At 39.5% G+C, this 18,886-nt stretch overlaps 1 protein-coding gene across 1 annotated transcript in view; it reads right to left on the bottom strand.

Moving 5' to 3' along the window:
* The window catches only part of RFX3 (regulatory factor X3), a 190,861-nt gene that overhangs the window by 61,923 nt on the left and 110,052 nt on the right, over positions 1-18,886 (bottom strand). The window contains exons 3-4 of the mRNA XM_032214341.1: positions 18,192-18,289; positions 9,015-9,273 (exon numbers count right to left, since the gene is read on the bottom strand). Of these exons, the coding sequence (XP_032070232.1) occupies positions 9,015-9,273; positions 18,192-18,289 (357 nt within the window). The remainder of the gene's footprint in view (positions 1-9,014; positions 9,274-18,191; positions 18,290-18,886) is intronic.

Raw genomic sequence — 18,886 nt, 5'->3', positions numbered from 1 at the left:
TAGCATAATATAAACGTTCTGTTATATCATACATATTATAAAGTAAAATTTAAAATTAAAAGTCTTTAAGAGAGAAGTCTAAAGAAGAAACTAGTGTCTGATTCAGAGTAAAAGAAAATGCAGTTCTGAAATTAACTAATAACTGGGGAATGGGATTCCACAAAATTAAGAAAATATCTTTTATTGAATGGTTTTTTTCAAAGAGATTGCTTAGGGTATCAGACCATTGCTTTCTAGATAGTAAACTCTGAATTTAATAGATTTTTTAAAATGGAGATGTCAAGGGTTAACACTTGGATATTAATGCACGGGGAAAATAAGCCCTTCCATTGAACTACTGATTTATATATCGAATTGATAAACTTTAATAATGTATTCTTGAAGAAACCCCCCATATTTTAATATGTAGTAATCAGCTCTAAAATTTAGTGTCTCCAAAGTAATTAATAATATAAAAGGATATAAAATTCTACCAATCTTTAAAAATGTTTTCTCAAAATATGGTGGCTGTATTAAAACAAAAACAAATGGAAACTGGGGGGGGGGGGGAGAGAGAGAGACAAAATCCCAAAACAAAATCTCTTAAAACCACTTGAGAGGAAGGGGAAAATATGGTCATGCATGAAGCTATTCATTCTATTTCTAGCAGTGGAGTGTGGGGCATTTAATAAGTATCCCAACATATTTACCGGGCCATAATGGAGCAGAATATTTGTTATTATGGCTCCTGACATTTTAGAGTTTTAAACGTAAAAATCAACTGCTCTTTGAATCACAACTAGACACTTTCAGTGGCAGTCCTATTTAGAGTATTGCAGTTGTCTAATAAGTTATCCAAAAGGCAGTAAGATTCTGAAATTGCTATAATAAACTGCAGATTTGATTTGGGAAACAATGAATCCAATTTCCATTATTCTTTCATATAGACTGGGCCTTCAATAGTTTTCAGATATTATCCTTTCAGAATTTATACCAATATACTTTATACCTGTGATGGCAAACCTGTGGCACACGGAGCCATTTGTCAGGGCACGAGAGCCGTTGCCTGTCAAGTGGCCAGCGCACATGTGCGTGCTGGTCAGCTGACTTCGGCCTTATTTTGAGGCCATTTTTCACCCTCCGGAATATTCAAAAAGCCTCCAGAGCATGAAAAATGGCCCTACGGGCAAACCGGTTCACTGAAGGCTCTGGAGGACAAAAAATGGCCATACGGACAAACCAGAAGTGACTTCTGGTTTGATCATAGGGTCATTTTTTGCCCACCAGAGCCTTTAGGGAAACCTCTTGAAGGCCCCTGAAAGCTCTGGAGTGCTAAAACCCGCCCTATGAGCAAACCGGAAGTCCATTCCCGAAGTTCCGGTTTGTCCATAGGGCCTTTTTGCATTCCGGAGGCTTCAGGGAAGCTTGCTGAAGGGGGGGGCTGTTTCCGATCTCTCCGGGCTCCTATAAAGTCTGTGGAGCATGGGGAGAGCGAAAAAAGCATTCCAAATTTGGGATAGCATTGGTGGTGCGTGCATGAGAACTGGGGTTATGCGCCTAGCATTATGGGTGTGGCACACCCTCGTATGAGCGCCCTGCGCTCCCCCCGCTTTTAGCATGCGAGCCAAAAAAGGTTTGCCATCGCTGCTTTATACCTATAAAATTTCTTACTAAGTTGGGTGCATTCAGTTTCCAAAGTTCACTGAGGAGGTGAACCTCCAGGAGAGGTAGAGCAAATTGAAGACAACTGTTTGAAAGCAAAGCCAGTAACTATGACAAGGACCAAGAAACCTGTGATAGATCGGTTCCTTGTAACCTCTCCAGTTAAAGAGATGATAAAGATCACCCACATGTGTTCTGGACAGCTGCTCCCCATGATGAAACTGCAGAGCAGTGGTTTTCTGCAGATTGGGTGCACAGAGATGATGGAATTAATATCCTGCTTGCAGCTGCAGTGAAGATTTTAATGACACTATGTTTGCAAATCTCACTTTCTAATGCCTTTCAGAAATTGCTGGTTAATTACGTGCAGGGGAAAAAAGAAATATTGTAACTTGTACAGTAAAATTTTGGCATTAGTTATAAATAACAGTTTTTGTGGGAAATAGATTCTGCTTTAGCTTTTGCAAGACAAAATAAAGATAAGCAATTTCATGATTTCAAAAAATGAACATTAGAGGGAATGGATATCTTTAGATAGGGAAGATTTACAAGTCTGTAGAATATTACAAAATATTTTAACAATGAAAATATTGAAGGACACTATAGAAAAATGGAAGCAGAAAATAGTAGCCACAAAATCAACAATGTCAGTAAAGGTATCTGCTTCTATGGGCAGACTATGCTCAAAAGACGTTATTAAAGAAATGATAGCTATAATACAAATTTTACCTGACAGAAAGAGATGGTATCAAAAGTGGATTTAAAATTGATAGGCTAAGAGAATATGTTAGAAAAGGAAGTTTCTCTGGATTTACAAAAGAAACTGGCTGGGGTTTTAAAATGTAAAGAGGAAATACAAAAGACAAACAAAGACTGACTCGGGAAATTTTTTCCTATTGGATTTACAAAAACTCTGTGATGGAACAAAAAAAATAGCCTACAACAATATTTGAAGGAATTAAAGATTCAGACTATTAACAGGTAATCATATAAAGTTGGTTTATTTGATCAAGATTAAAACAAGATATATTGATATTTCTGGGTACTCTTTCTGCTAAGACTGAAAATATGGTGTTTTATGCGTTTGTTAATAGGTAACAGATAGGATAAGGGTTTAAGAGATAAATGTTTGCAACCTTAGAGAGAGTAAACTGAGACTAAATTTGTTTATAATTGTGATAAATATTGGAAATAACTTTTTAATATATTTTTTTCTTTAGCATATTTTTACTTTCTTCCTTCTTGCACTTTTCTACTCATTTTTATTTCTTTAAGTATAGCTTCTATTAGACTTTACTATCATAATCAAAATTCTTTGAGGAAATAAGTTACATGAATTTATATTACACTTTCTGGTGTGTTTTTATATTTTATAATTATATGTAGCCTTACTGATTTATTTTTCTATTATTTCCTTACAAAGTAATATAAGTCTTACATAAATCCACATATTCTAATCCTATAAAAGATGCCAGAAGAAGTAGGCAGGCTTTCATCAAGGTTAGATAGTTGAGATTTGTTGAAGAATTATCCAAATTCGTGGCTGCTAACTTACATATATGCAATCAAACCTGAATACCTAACATTTAAGTTTTCAGTGTCAAGATAGCAACAAAGTTTCTTTCTAGTTACATACATTATTTTTGTGATTGCCAAAATTAATGCTTCAATACATTACAGTATAGCCACAATTATTTTAATTTAAAAATGTCACTCTGAATGTAACAAAGTAAAATGTGACTGATATACCAGCATTAGATATTCCTGCAGTTGCCATTCACTAGTTAGATTACAGCCTTAGGCTTTTTGGAAAAACTCTGGGTAACAATGTATTAAAAGTTTATGCAAATAAATAGTGAATGACCCACTTTTTAATGCCTTAACTCCTATCACTCAACACCAGTCTCTTAAACATTTTTTCAGAGTGTCTTCATGGTTATCAATTTCAGAAAGTGGAAATTATTATTTTTGCTAAAATATTCACAAAGGATGCTATGTTATATACTAAGGGTGTATCGAAAGGACATAAATCTAATTTAAGGGAGAAAAGGATTGACAGAAAAGTGCAGTGATAGAGGACAAAGGGGAAGGAGGAAACAAGAAAGAAATGTTGCGTCATATGCCCTGCCAGTCTAGCCAGCAAAATGGAAATTGGAAAGTGTGTGTGTGTGTGTGGCAAGGGGTATGTTTGACATTTAAAAAAAACCCCACCTCTCTACCCAGCTACTCCCAAGTTGGAAATAAATAGGCCAAAATAGACTGCAAAATTCAATTCTGGAATGTGTGACACATCAAGTTGCTTGATGTGAAGAGAATATTCCACACTCACAAAGTCCTAGCTGAAAGTGGTTGTTATATATACCACTAAAATATCAGAGAAGAATGATCAGGTTTTCTCAACAAATTAATATTAAGTAAAACAGAATAAACAAACTTTGTAAGTGAAAACTATATAGGAAGTTCATGCTGCAATTTTCTCTGAGCCAACTCCCTTCCCAAAACAGCTGATGCTTAGGTTTTTTTTAATGGCTGTTTGTTTTCTTCAATGTATTTCATTTCAGCATTCATTAATTCAATCCTATCTGCTGCTGATTAGGGCCTACAAATATACTTGCTAACATGATTAAGCAAGTTCGTATGTATGTATGTATGTATGTATGTATGTATGTATGTATGTATGTATTTATTTATTTATTTATTTATCTTGCAATATTAGAGAAATTGGGGCAATCTTTGTCCCTTCCCCATACAGATAGTCCTTGATTTACAACTGTTCATTTAGCAACCATTCAAAGTTACGATGACACTGAAAAAATGATTCACACTTATGACCATTGCAACATTCCCATGGTCACATGATCAAAATTCAAATGCCTGGCAACTGACTCATATTTATGGTGGTTGCATTGTCCCAAGATCATGTGATCATCTTTTGAACCTTCTGAACAAGCAAAGTCAATGGGAAGTCAGATTTACTTAACAACCATGTTACTAACGTAACAATTGCAATGGTTCTATGACAAGAAAAGTCATAAAATGGGGCAAAACTCACTTAATAAATGTTTCACCTAGTGACAGAAATTTTGGGCTCAATTGTAGCCATAAGTCAAGGACTCCCTGTATTTGGAGAAGTCAGAAGTTTTATTCTGACCCTTCAGTGGCTTCAAAAGAACAAGGGAACTGTCAGGATCTCTGTGATTTTTCAGGAAATCCCATGAAAACTTGAGAAACCTCAAGATTTCTTGCTGTTTTTCAGGTTTCCAAGCATGATAGGAATTAGCCACCAAAAAGGGCAGATTACCTGAAGCTAGATATTAAGCTCAGCATAAAAAAAAAATCTACTTATTTTGGGGATGGAGAATGAGGAGAAGCTCACATCCAAGATTAAATAAAGCTAAACAGCTGTTGTCCCAAAGGTGCTTTTTCAAGAGGCAACTGGACTTTCTGGTTTTTCTTTGAAGGCATTTCACTTCTCATCCAAGAAGCTTGAGAAGCAAAACATCTTCAAAGTAAAACAAGAACGCCCAGTTGCCTCTTGAAAAAGCACCTTTGGGACAACCATGACCTCAATGACTGATAATCTCTGTAGACATTTAGCTAAACAGCTATTAGACTTATTCCATTATATGTTACATATTATGCAGTTATATGGAAAAGTAAATACAACCCACTGATATTTTTACTTTTTCAACACACTTCAACACAGATATTTGTTCTTTATTTCAACAATACTGATAGATTAAGGGCTTATAATACAAAAAAAGTAATGTACCATTTACATTTTAGTCCATTGTGTAATTTAAATAAATATAAATGCACCATATTGTATATGGAAAAAGTAAGAACACCTCTACATTCATCAGGTTCCAATGTTTGAATATTGTTAGATAGAATCTGGGAGGAACATGTCTTATTTAACCCTCAGACGTTTAATTGGATTTGCTCTTTCCTGTTGAATTGTGTGATATCACCATAGCCTAGATTAAAAGAGCTCTCTGAGGCCCTCAGAAAGGAGGTTACAGACACTGGGAAGAGATTTTTAAAAGATTGCTGCCCAAATGGACATTGATCATCTCATTATCCAAAAAATCCAAAAGAAGATTTTTAAACAACTGTCAACTTGCCTAAGCCATGCCATCCCAAAAAGTTCAACCTGAGAACAGAATATAAGATGATGAAAGAAGTCTCTACGGATCCCACTATTTCATCAAGTGACTATAAGGTAGCTCTCATCATTATTGATGTGAAAGTGCATGAATCTACAATTAGGACGAAACTGTACAAATTAGTTCTACACAGGAGGTATGTGCTAGAAAGCACATTAGGACAAAAATTAAGTTTCAGTGAATATTTGTAGCTGAGGGTTGAAATGAGGGGTTTGTGAAGCTCTCTGAGCTTGCTTGTTTTCTGGCAGATGTTTCATTACTCAAACTAGGTAACATCATCAGTGCTGAAATTTTGTTTATGGACACCTAGACAAAGACCAGGATTTCTGGAACAATATGTGCTGCACAGATGAAGTAGTTATTTGGCATTGTAGCAAAAGACAAGTTTGGCAAAAACTAAAGACAGTATTTCATCAGATTGATACCAATTGTAAATAAGAGTGGAGGACATGTTGTGGTTTAGGGTACTTTGCTGCCTCAGGCCTGGGCAGCTCACCATCATAGAATCCAAATTCCTCATTGTATTAGAGCGTGATTGAAGATAACATGAGACCATCTGTCAGAAGACAGAAGCACAATCAAAAATGGACCTTGCAATATGCCAATGATTTTAAACATTCCAGTAAATTCATTATGGAATGACTGGTGGGAGGACATGAAAGATCCTGGAATGGCCAACTCAAAGCCCAGATCTTAATCCTACTGAGATGCCGTGGGATAATTTAAAATGGCTCCCCAGAAGAAAATGGTATATCTGTTAATTTTTAAAAAATAAATAATTGCAAGTCATTTTTCTTTTCAAAACTTACTTGTATTTACTTTTTCATATGGCTATATTTCAGAAACACAATAAACACATGAAAAATGTTTTTAGTAAAACATCACCTGGTAAACATTTATGCTGAAATTGCAACAGATATTAATATAGTTCTTTCTGATACAGCAAATTCTCAATTTAACCCTTCTGTTTGTGATCAAGGGTTTAATCCACACTCCAGGAAACCAATGATTAAAATGAAACCTTGAATAATTGTGATCTTGGCTAGTCGCCCATTTCAAATTTTGCATCATGAGGATTACCCCAGGTATTCCAAAAAGTGAAGCTTTTTCTGTAAGCTAATAAAGATTTTGAAAATGAGGACTTTGCTAATCTTTAATTGTCTACTTGCGTTGAACCAGTTTTGTTGAATTAGGACAGCATCTCTAAATTACCCCTACTCTTTGTATTTTTAATGCTACCTAATGGAAAATAACAATGCTAAAAATCTCAGAAAATATTTGTTTGTTTTCCTCTGAAAAAAAGAATTCCCATTTGATTCTCAATAGCATGAAAGCAATGAAGTTCAACATTTCAAAATCTAATTTCCACATTTCACTTGTTATGGTTTGTTATGTAGACATGGAAACATCTGATGTTAGGATTTCTTTTTTAAAGGAAAAATAGAGAAATACTATCATCCACTTCACATTGGAGTCATCAAGTAATTGATGAAATGGGGATTAAAAAAAGAACTTGGCCGATTTATTTTCTATTTGTAATGCCATATAAAACTCATCACTGAGTAAGCTTCCATATCAGGTTGCAATGCACTACAGCCTTGAAATAGTTCCCTTTATTTCATTCTATAATGTGACTCATCATATTTTATGAGAGAGAAAAGTTTTTGTTGATGCAAAAATTATGAATAAAAGCAGAGCTAACATGCAGTTCAAAATAATGACTAATTCACAATTTAGAAATAAATCTAAAATTTGAATTTACAAGCTATTGTTTAATCATTTGCTATTTTAACATCTATTAGTCATAATATTAAAAAACACACAAGCAGCTTGAATATTTCTATCTTGTTCAAGCTTTATAATTTTGTAATGATCTTTTTTCATTTCCCAAACAGATGGTACATGGAACAATTAGATAGGGTGCCATGTAAAGCATCTCCAATTGATAACTATATTCTAGAGATCGATAAATTAAAAAATCCAAAGTGTACTTTATAAGCTAAAGGTTTTATAGCTTCTATTGTTGAATAAGAAGAAAATGTACATATACAGGACTCACTTAAATATACTAAATAACACAAGATTTGGAATGCTGCTTCTGCATACCTACTAAAATGAAGAAATGCAACTAATATTAATAACTATATGCTTAAATAAATTATTTTCACAACTCAGGATTTGAAATTGTAATTTTATACAAACCATAATTAAATTAACAATAATTTATATAGTGGAGGCAACATGACATTATGTACCTAATCTAAACTAGAAGTTTCAAGAACTCTCCAAGTTTAGCTATAACTCATCTTTGTTATTATGCTATACTATGGTTTAGCATGAAATGCATATGAAGCCACTGTTATGTAGCAATAAAACAATTTTAAAAATTGAAGTCATTATTTATTAAAGAACATTTTTTTCAATTTTTAAAGATGAACTCAATTTCAAATATTTGGGAATCACAGTCGTACATAAATAGTTTAACATCTAAGATGTATTCAGAACTTCCTCATATTCAAAATTGCTTTTCCAAGCTTGGCTTCTAAAATCCTTGTAATGTTGAAAATTATAGAATTACCAATGTATTTATATGGTTTTTATTAAATGTATAAATACATTGGGAATTCTATAATTTTCTCTTTCAACTACAGATTCTATTCTTCTGCTATACAGTAGTACACCTTTTGTGGTAGCTTAACCCTCTCTTTCTTCACTGCCTATTTGGTTTAATTATGATGACAGGAGCTTTTTTTCATTCTTCATGCTATTATAAAGAACATGAAATGAACAACAAAAAGTTAAAGTTGGTCATTTCTGCCATACATTTGCAAAACCTGCTATTCAGACATAAAAGAAGCCATTTCTGATACTAAAATTCTACTCAGCAATTTTTTTCAGATGTACTTATGTAGTGGGGAAATGTACAATTTAAGTGAAAACAAGCTTTATTTGAAAACAAAGAAACAAACCTCTGGGTAATAGAGTGTCTAATATACCTGGATAATAGTAAAAGTGCACATTATTTCTTCTTTGTATTGTTGGCAAATCATTTGATGTAAATATCACTGAACTCTGTTGTGTTGCAATTGTACAATTGGATGGCATCTCCTTAAGCAAACCTACTTCTGCAGCTGAGAACAAATACAATTAAAAACAAAATGGACAGAACTCTAGCTATAAACATACATAACGATCTGAATGACTTACTGTAGCAGGGGATGCTCGTGTTGTGTGAGTAACAGAATGGCCAGAGTTTTCCATTGAATTGCCAATCAGGTAGGTACCTCCAGTGCTGCTGATGAGCTGTCCTCCTGTGACACCCATCTGAAGGCCTCCAGTGCCCACCATACTATGAGAAGAGACTACTGTGGTCACCTGCGCAGAACTTCCTTGGGTATCAAAGTAATTCCCCCCAGTGTTTTGGCTGTACATCTGAGTTTCTGTGTAAGGATACGTTGTTGTTCGTCTTAAGTAAAAGAAATGAAAGAAAAGATTACTTATCTGTTCTCTATATTGGAGGGCATCAATATTTTCATTTAAGCTGTAACCAAATCGCATTATCTTACAACATTTCACTACGGTACAGTTGAACTTTGAAATCTTGTCTCATTTATTGTTCGTTCAGATTCATACCCTGCTTTTTTCTTAGGACTTAAGGTAGCTTACAGAGTTCTTCCTTTCATCCATTACAAGAACTAAATCAAAAGGTAGAACTCACAAAGAACTAACTTGATGTCATCCATTGAAATTTCATTAGAGTAGAACCAAAGGTGCTTTATCAAGAGGCAACTGGACTTTCGTGTTATTCTTTGAAGACGCTTTGCTTCTTATCTAAGAAGCTTCTTCAGCTCTGTCTTCAAAGAATAACAAGAAAGTCCAGTTGCCCCTTGAAAAGGCACCTTTGGGACAACCATGTCCTGGATGGCTGAGAATCTCCATAGACACTGAGAATAGAATTGAATGTCAGTCTCCCCATTTCTAGTCCGGCACTTCAAACATAGAAAAAGTGATGAAATATTACCAGGCAGTTGAAAAAGCTAGCTTTTATTCCCAAAAGGCTGAAATTACAAATTGTTTGTTAATAATGAACACAATATAATCATCCAATGTATAAGCAACATGACTTCAATGCTAGTAGCAGTCTTATGAAGTCCTTCCTGACACACAACATCTGAGCAGGTGGCAACTAAATTCATGGAGCTTGGCTTGTTTACAATCAATGGCTCTTCCTGAGGTTTAGATGAATAGTCAAAGGCTATTTAGCTGTCTAAGGCTATGGTTAATATTTTGTTTGTGCAAGATTAGAAACCTTTTGGAACAACCAGGTAGTGAAATTATCCCAGCTAAGCAATATGGCACTGCAAGGGTAAATCTGCTATATTTTCTGAAGTTTCAAGGGTGGTATGCACATGGCACACACCCACACACTGACTTATTCCCAGCTGACTCTCTTAAGTTCTATGTAAATGTCACGACAATGATCTGTCGTCTTTTATAAATTAGTATTCCTGCCATCTCATCTTGTCTCAGCAAGTACCTGAGTTGAATGCGACCCTGAATTTTCTTTCATCTGATCATTCAGAAGGACTCATTTATCTGCAGCATACTGATCTTTGTCTGTAAGTTGCTATTTAGCTTAAAAACTATTTTACAGATAAATTTCATTCAAGCAAGAAAAGCCTCTTTCTTTTTTTACAAATATTCTCCACCTAAATGCTCATTAATTCCACACAGGTTAATTGCTAATAGATTTGAACTGAAAGAACCTTGATTTAAATACCCGTTCATTCTATATTTATTTTAAATTTCGCTCTGCCAAACTAACATATCATTTAAAATATGATTTCAGTTACATATAAATGCTCTTCTAAATATACTGCTTGCGAATAATACAGTCTTATAATATTAATACATTTTGATAAATTTAAAACCGCTAATGATATATTGAGGCAAATTTTCTTTTTGAATCAAGAGTTTTTGTAAAATTAAACTCTGCTTCTTTTTCCGGAGCGAGGGACAGGAAGCTCCAGTAGTGGTATTATCAGGCCCAATTGGCCACGAGACTGGGATGAAGCTGAAGCCACGCCTCTGTGCTCCACCCTTGACTTTCCAGTTTCATCCCAGTCCGGCCAAAAACGAGACACATAAAAATTTTCTCCTGATAATTCTTCTACTGGACCCTCCTTGCCTCTACAGCCTCCTGGAAAAACAGCTCCCATCATGCCAGTAAGTGATCTGCGGTGGTTCCGTTCATGGGCCACCAGGGAGATTCATCTCTTTGCTGGAGGCTGGGGCGGCCTTGGTGGTGGCCATTTTGGACCATGTGGGTGGCTTTGTCTGACTCCTGGGCAATCGGGAGGCTTGTGGCTTGGGATTTCCAGCCCTAGAGCCTCCCGTCGGCAAAATTCGCTGGCTGAGGACTTCGGCGGCTGGAATCGAGCTGCGGAGGCACCAGCAGCGCTTGCAAGTGCGCAAAGAGTCTTTTAAAGCTGCAGAAAGGCACGTAGGCGCTGGGAGCCGAGGCAGGTCTCGGCAGAAGCCTCCAAACCATACTGTGCTCAGTACTTGAGTGGAGGCTGCCTGGAAGCTTAGGAAACAGAGGTTTTTTCCTCTTTTTTCTCCTTTTCTCTGCTGCAGCCAAAGAGAGAAACATGGAGGAGGCTTCGCAAGGAGGGCTGTGAGTATTATATGTGGCGAGGATGGCAGAGGAGGTGAGAAGATCCCTTTCACCCCCATGTTTCCCTGGGGAGGGCCCATCTTCCAGCAGCACCCCACTGCCTCTGCCAGGGCTAAAAAGGCTATGGCTACCCCTCGTTCCTCATGTGCCACCCAGAGGGATGAGCTTAGGAAGCACAAAGCCATCTCCAAGACCTTCTCTAGAGCAGAGAAGTTGAGGGCCCAGCATGGTAGGGTAAGCGTGTGCTACTGCACAGGTTGAAGAGGGGGAGAGTGGTAAGGAAGGAGTGAAGAATGGGGCTGAGGATGGCACTACAGAGGGGACTGCTGTGAAGAAACCTTGGGCCCCGGTTTTCTCTGAGCCCAAGGCAGTTAAGGAGGAGATCCTGGCTCCTCACCTCTTCCTGGAGGTGTGAAGAAGCAATGTGAGAAGCCTGCTGCCTTCCCTAACCCTGGCAGTAATGATAGACTTTTTACAATATTGAGCCAGATTTTTGCCACGCCTTACAGCTGCCCACTGTGGACCCCTGCTTCTCTGGTGGCCAGGGATGTGACTAACAACCTTAAATTGGATGACAGGAAGGTGGAGGTGACCCTGAGGAAGACGTTCCAGTCTGTGGCCTGGACCATCAAGGCATCAGCATTGGCTTCGTTCTTCAATCACACAGCTATCTTGTGGATGGAGAAGATCCAGGAACACATTCCCCAGAGGAGGTGCAGCTGCACCAGGACCTAAACAAGTTAGTGGTGGTAGCGCAGTTCTCAGTTGATGCTACGTTGAATGCCATGAAGTTTGCTTCCAGGGCCATGGCGTTGTCCGTTACCTCTCGTCGTCTTCTTTGGCTCTGGGGGTGGCAAGCGGACAACAAGTCAAAGTGGCAGCTGGAATCAGCCGACTACACGGGGGGGGGGCTCCCTCTTCGGGGCCACCCTTGACCCGGTCCTCGTGGAGGACAAGAATAAGAAAAAAGTCCTGCCATCTTGGCAAAGAAAGCGGAGCAAAAGTCTACTCCGTTCTACTGCAAGCCATCATACCGACCTCAGGAACAGAAAGCTCAGCAGAGCAGGTACTCTGCCCCCAGGTCAAAGAGGCAGCCTGAGCGCAGTTACAACAGGGGCAGGTCTCGTTTCCCACAACAAAGTAAGTGTCCTTTTAGAAGGGGAGGTGGTCACCTCTACCGCTGGGGCAAATAGGTCAGGCCCGACCCCACCCATTGGCAGTCTCCTGGCTCTCTTCCCCGAGGCCTAGGCGGAAATTTCCTCAGATGCCTGGGTGCTCAGCATGGTCACTCATGGGCTTCGCCTAGAGTTCCTTTCCATTCCCCCTAATTTCTTCCATATGTTTCCCCTGGCCCAAAACGTAGAGAAAGGCAGGTTGATGCATCAGGCTATTAATATCTGCTTGACATCACTGCAGTGGAACTGGTCCCGGAGGGGTTCTATTTGAACCTGTTCCTGGTGCCCAAGTCTTCAGGGGGCTGGAGAGCTATTCTCGACTTGAGGCTGTTGAACCAACATTTGGTTTACTGCAAATTCAAGACCATTTTTGCAGGTGTCCGGGAGGGGGATTACATGGTGTCTATAGATCTCACGGAGGCTTACCTCCATATTTCCATATTCCTGGATCATAGGGCCTTCCTTCAGTTCTCCTACCTGGGGCATCATTACCAATATAAAGCCCTGCCATTTGGGTTGTCCTCTGCACCCAGGTCTTTCACCAAGGTGCTGGCTGTAGTGGCGGTGCATCTAAGGGCATTTCCCATTAGATTACATTGCTACCTAGATGACATCCTCATCAAGGGGACGTCCCCGAGTCAGACGAGGGCGGACCTTCTGTAGGTTATAGACACTCTACAACGGTTAGGTTTTTCTGTTAATCTTGACAAGAGTTCTCTCTCCCCATCCACTACAATCCTCCACTTGGGGGAAGTTATAGATTCCTGTTCAGGGAAAGTTTTCCTCTCCTCGGACCAGAGGTCCAGTTTGGTTAAGATGGTTAAGCAGGTCCGCAGGGACCGTTATGTTCCCATAGTCCTTCTCTCCAGCTTGTTGGGGAAGCTCATATCCTGTATCAAGGTAGTGCCATGGGCGAGGTTGCACGCCAGAACTCTGCAGTGGTGACTTCTGCCGTTCCAGAGGGCCAACACCAGCAGCTTGCTGGCCAAGGTCTAGGCCACTCCTCAGATACTGATCTCTCTCAAGTGGTGGCTGTCCCCAGCCTTGCTCCAGGGGTGCGACTTCAGGGACCAGGAGCTCCTCATCCTAACCACGGACACCAGTCTGTTCGGCTGGGGGCCGACCCTGGGGTCTCAGTTGGTGCAAGTCAGTGGTCCTGGCAGGAGCTCCGACACAATATCAACTGGCTGGAGCTCCAGGCAATTTCAGACCTCCGTCGAGGGTCATCACATCCTGGTCCTCACCAACAATGTGGCAGCCAAAGCCCACATCAATTGGCAGAGTGGCACTCGTTCCAAGGCACTGCAAGCCAAGGTGATGTCGCTGGGCAGCTGGGCGGGGGAGACACCTGCAGTCGATCCAGGCGGAGCACATCATGGGGGTCAACAACCATCAGACAGACTGGTTGAGTCGAGAAATGGTGGACAACGGAGAGTGAAGCCTCCCCCTGGAGCTGTTCCAGAGAATCTGCCAGAGGTTCAGATGACCAGTGGTGGACCTCTTCGCCACTCCGGCCAACAGCTAGCTTCCCCGGTTCTTTTCTCGGTTCCCAGCTCAGGGAACAGAGGGGGTTGACGCCATTCGCATGAGGTGGCCAGATGGGCTGCTGTATGCTTTTCCTCCCCTCCCCTTCATTCCCAGGGTAGTTCAGAAGCTAGTCAGGGAGCAGGCAGAGCTGATCCTGGTGGCACCTCACTGGCCAGTCTCATGACTGTCGGTCTGGCCTCCATGGCGGATTCTGGAGAGGGAGATAAAATTGCACCGGGGGAAGCTAGTATACCCGGAGCCACACTGGTTGCAACTAGCCATGTGGAGATTGAGCGGGAGCGCCTGAGGGAGGCTCACTTGTTGCTACAAGTGATTAGAACCATAGAAGCCTCACGCAGACAATCTACTATGAGGATCTATGACTCCACCTGGGCCTCCTTCGTGGCCTGGTGTCAGGCTACCCAGGTAGTGCCCACCAGGGCCTCAGTGCCCCAGGTCCTGGACTTTTTCCAAGACAGGTTGGATAACGGGCTTTCCCTGGGCACCGTGCATAGGCAGCTTGCTGCCCTTGCTACAGTTCTCCCAGGCGAGGGCCTGGTTCCTCTCTTCCAATTACCCCTTGTTAAGAGCTTTCCTCGGGGGGGGGGGGTCTCCAAATTGCGCCCTCCAGTGGTCCATAGTTTCCCCATATGGAATCTCCCTACTGTGTTACGGGCCCTCATGGCTGAACCCTTTGAGCCATTGAAGACAGTTAGCCTGAAACTCATAACTCTTAAAGTGGTGTTTTTAGTGGCTATCACATCGGCTAGACGAGTGACAGAGTTGGGGGCTCTGTCCTCCAGAGAAGATTTGTGCCTGTTCCACAGCAAGAGGGTTGTGTTGAGGTTAGATCCGGTTTTTTATGCCAAAGGTAAATTCTATTTTCCATCGTTCCCAGAAGATTGTTCTCCTGGAGTTTTGCCTGGTTCCGGTTAGGGAATGTGAACAGCAGTGGCACCGGTTGGATGTCTGATGGGCCCTGCGTATATATTTGAAGCGGACAGCCTCCTTCCGTAGGTCAGAGATGCTATTCCTATCTTTCCAACCTTCATCACTGGGTACGATGGTAACGTCTTCCACCATATCAGTGGATCTGCTTGGCCATTGCCCTGGCGAACGAATCCCAGAGGTTGCCTGTGCTAGCAGGGATTACGGCACATTCGACGAGGAGCACTGCCACCTCCCAGCTTGGGCTTCCCAGGCTCCGATGGACAACATTTGCAGAGCAGCAACGTGGGCTTCACCATTGCTGTTTATTTGGCATTACAGGTTGGATGCGTTCGCATCGGCTGATATGGCATTTGGGCATAGGGTACTAAAGCAGGTTGTTGCAGATCGTTAGTTTCCCCCCCCCCATGGGACTTAGCTTTGGTAGGTCCTACTACTGGAGCCTCCTGTCCCTCACTCTGGAAAATGGAAATTGGTCTTACCTGAACTGCTATTTTCAGAGATGGGACAGGAGGTTCCAGTTCCCGCCCTAGGTTAATTAGTCTAGCAGGGGTGGAGGGAGTTCTCCTTTGTGCCTTGTTTTCAGTCTCGGGGGAGCTCGCTTTGATGAAACTGGAAAGTCAAGGGTGGAGCACAGAGGCATGGCTTCAGCTTCATCCTAGTCTCGTGATCAATTAGACGTGATAATACCACTACTGGAGCCTCCCGTCCCAGCTCCGAAAATAGGAGTTCAGGTAAGACCAACTGCCATTCTCTTTCTCATTCACACAAACGTTAAAGAAAAAGTGTAAGTATTAGAACTATTAACTGGTAAATAGATGTTATGGGTTTTTCCAACTGACTGTTCTGGAAATGAAATCTTCGAATTACATTTCTTTTTTGGAAGGGAGCTTATTATAAAAAGGGCAAAATTTTCAGAAATAGCTGCACAAAGTCATTTATGTTGAAGCATATATAAGAGGGCCTGAGCTTGTTGTTTTTTAAAAAAAAATTCAATTGCCAAGATGACATAAGGATCACCCTAAAAAGGGGTCTCTCTTCATCCTCATTACAGAAGCCCTGTGAAGTATGTTCAGCTGAGACAGAATTATTGTCTCATAATCACCCTGTGAGTTTCCATGTCTAAGGATGTTCCTGAACTTGGATCTTCTTTGGTCCGATACCTTAATTGCTACACATACTTGACAGAAAGTCCTACTGTTCTGAATGCCTTGCTATTCATAATTTCTAGTTACGCATTTAAAAATAATTATGTTTCTTTTGTATCAGGGTTAAGGCTACAGCAGGGAAAACTGTCAACAGAAGATATAACAGAATGCAGTCAAAGACTGCTATTAATGAAAGACAGCTGATTAATGAAATCATATTATGGGGAAAACACTGATCAACTTTTTTGTATTCTGTATAATTTCAGAGGAATAAGGATATAATACAACTAAGAAAGTCGTTCAGAATTAGCAATATTTATAATTCAGATAGGATTTCATAGCTCAGAAGAAGAAGAAAAGAACTTCAGATATTTGCAATGCAATCTCAGCAAACCTTACTGGGACTGGTGGAAGATGTAGCTCAGCAAAAGCTAGAGTATAAATTTCCCCCTCCTTATGAACAATTAACACCGGAAGGCATAGATAATTACCCACTATTCTATACCCCTCTCCTCTGCCTCAATTTCATATGATATATTGCAGATATGTTAATAAGATGAACCTGACATAAATGTGTACACAGAAAAATATAAATGCAATAAAGAAGATTGACACATTGCTATACAATGCTACATGTTGCATAAGATCTTAACAATATTGTTTATTTAAATCAGTGGTAGTCAACCTGGTCCCTACCGCCTACTAGTGGGCGTTCCAGCTTTCATGGTGGGCAGGGTTTGCTGTAACTCTGCTTTATAAATTTTATAAAGTTACTTCCCTACTTTATAAATCACCATTACTGTGGAACTGGTGGGCAGTTAGAAAATTTTAATACTACCAGAAATATAAAAGTGGGTGGTAGGTATAAAAAGGTTGACTACCCCTGATTTAAATACTAGTTTTCCACATAGGATTATTACCATTTCATAATGTGAAAATGATTGCCTATAGATACCAATGTCAAAAGCATTTACTATGTTTTTCTCAACATATCATATATCAGAGGTGGGTTTCTGCTCATTTGCCCCGGATCGGGTGAACCAGTAGTGGTGGTGGTAAAATAAATTGAAACCCACCACTACCATATATGCTTATAATTCAATTATAAAGTAAATTTTATAGAATGTATTATAAAATTGACAATTACCAAAATCTTCCCAAAAACATTCTTCCTTATATCAAGGGCATTATTAGACTTCTTACATTCGAACTCTGACATTTGTGATTGGCAGCATCTTTCCAAGTTTTCCAGTCAACAACTTTTCTCAATATAATAATTTAGGCAGATTTATTTAGAAATAAAGTTTAAAAGAACAATGTAAAATTTAGTCACCAGAAATTGTGCTGAATACCGCAACTTGAACCTTCTGCATGTAAACTTTCAATTGAATCACAGGCTATCAATGCCCTTTTCCAAAAGAAATTCTACTTAAATATGGAAATGTTGCAACAAGACTGGAGATATCAAAATTATTATAATCAAAGTACCCACAGTAGTACTCAACTTGCAACAGTTCATCTAGTGACCATTTGAGGTGACAACGGCACTGAAAAACGTGACTTATGACCATTTTTCACTCTTACGATCATTGCAACATCCCCAAGGTCATGTGATTTACATTTGGATGCTTGACAACTGGCTCATATTTATGATGGTTGCATAAGTTGAGGACTATCTGTATATCTTTATGAAATACAGAAAATTATATATTGTATAATTTTTTTAAAAATAATATTTTTCTTTTGGTAAATAATTACTTCATTTTTACTTTTGAAAATAAAAAAGCTTTGATCTGAGATGAAAAGGTTTCTAAAGAATGTTGAATACTGTAGGGAAAAAATCTGTTCAATTCTCTGTGTTGGGGATGAAAATGTTTTATTTCCATAGACATCCAGATGTTTTACTCACATAGCTCCATTTGTGTAGACCGTGTCACTTCCCTCCACATACTGCACCTGGGCTGGATATACATGTTGCACTTGTTGCACAGTTTGTACTTGTTGAACCTATAAATAAAATAGACTGTAAGACAAGCTCTGGGAGTTGGGGGAGGGGGAGATTTATACATTTCATCTGTACAGTTTTAAGACTAGTGAGATATCATCAAACTGCACAGCAAATTTGTACCAAAATATCTACCACACGTAACAAAGATGCTGTTTTTCTCACAGGCAGCATATATTTACTTTTGAATGTACACATTGCTTTTCGGACTGCCTCCAGAGCTCCTCATTCAATGGATAAAGGGACTCTATTATTTACCAAGTTATAAATCACATGTTTTAATTTCAGCTGGAAGGGCTCCATTATTACAAGAAGTTGGAATAATAACACATTTAAACTTACGGTGACTATAAACTGAGTTTTATTTTGAAGTGTTCAATTGCACAAGCTGTTGTTTATAACACTAAGTCTTGCATGCTCCTTTCAGCAACAATCTCCCAGGGCAAGATTGCCCAAAGACAGTCACACAGAACCTGGCACAACGAAGTTGTCTGTGCTGTTAACACCATCTCATAATATGTTCTTTGACCAGATATTTCTAAGCTTGAAGAATGAGGGAACCTCTACCCATTTTTTTAAATTTAGGATCCACACAGCTG

This window comes from Thamnophis elegans, chromosome 3 (assembly GCF_009769535.1).
Source record: "Thamnophis elegans isolate rThaEle1 chromosome 3, rThaEle1.pri, whole genome shotgun sequence".
NCBI classification, from domain to species: domain Eukaryota; kingdom Metazoa; phylum Chordata; class Lepidosauria; order Squamata; family Colubridae; genus Thamnophis; species Thamnophis elegans.
Note: the sequence above shows the minus strand (reverse complement) of the source record. Positions and strands in the feature narration are given on the sequence as shown.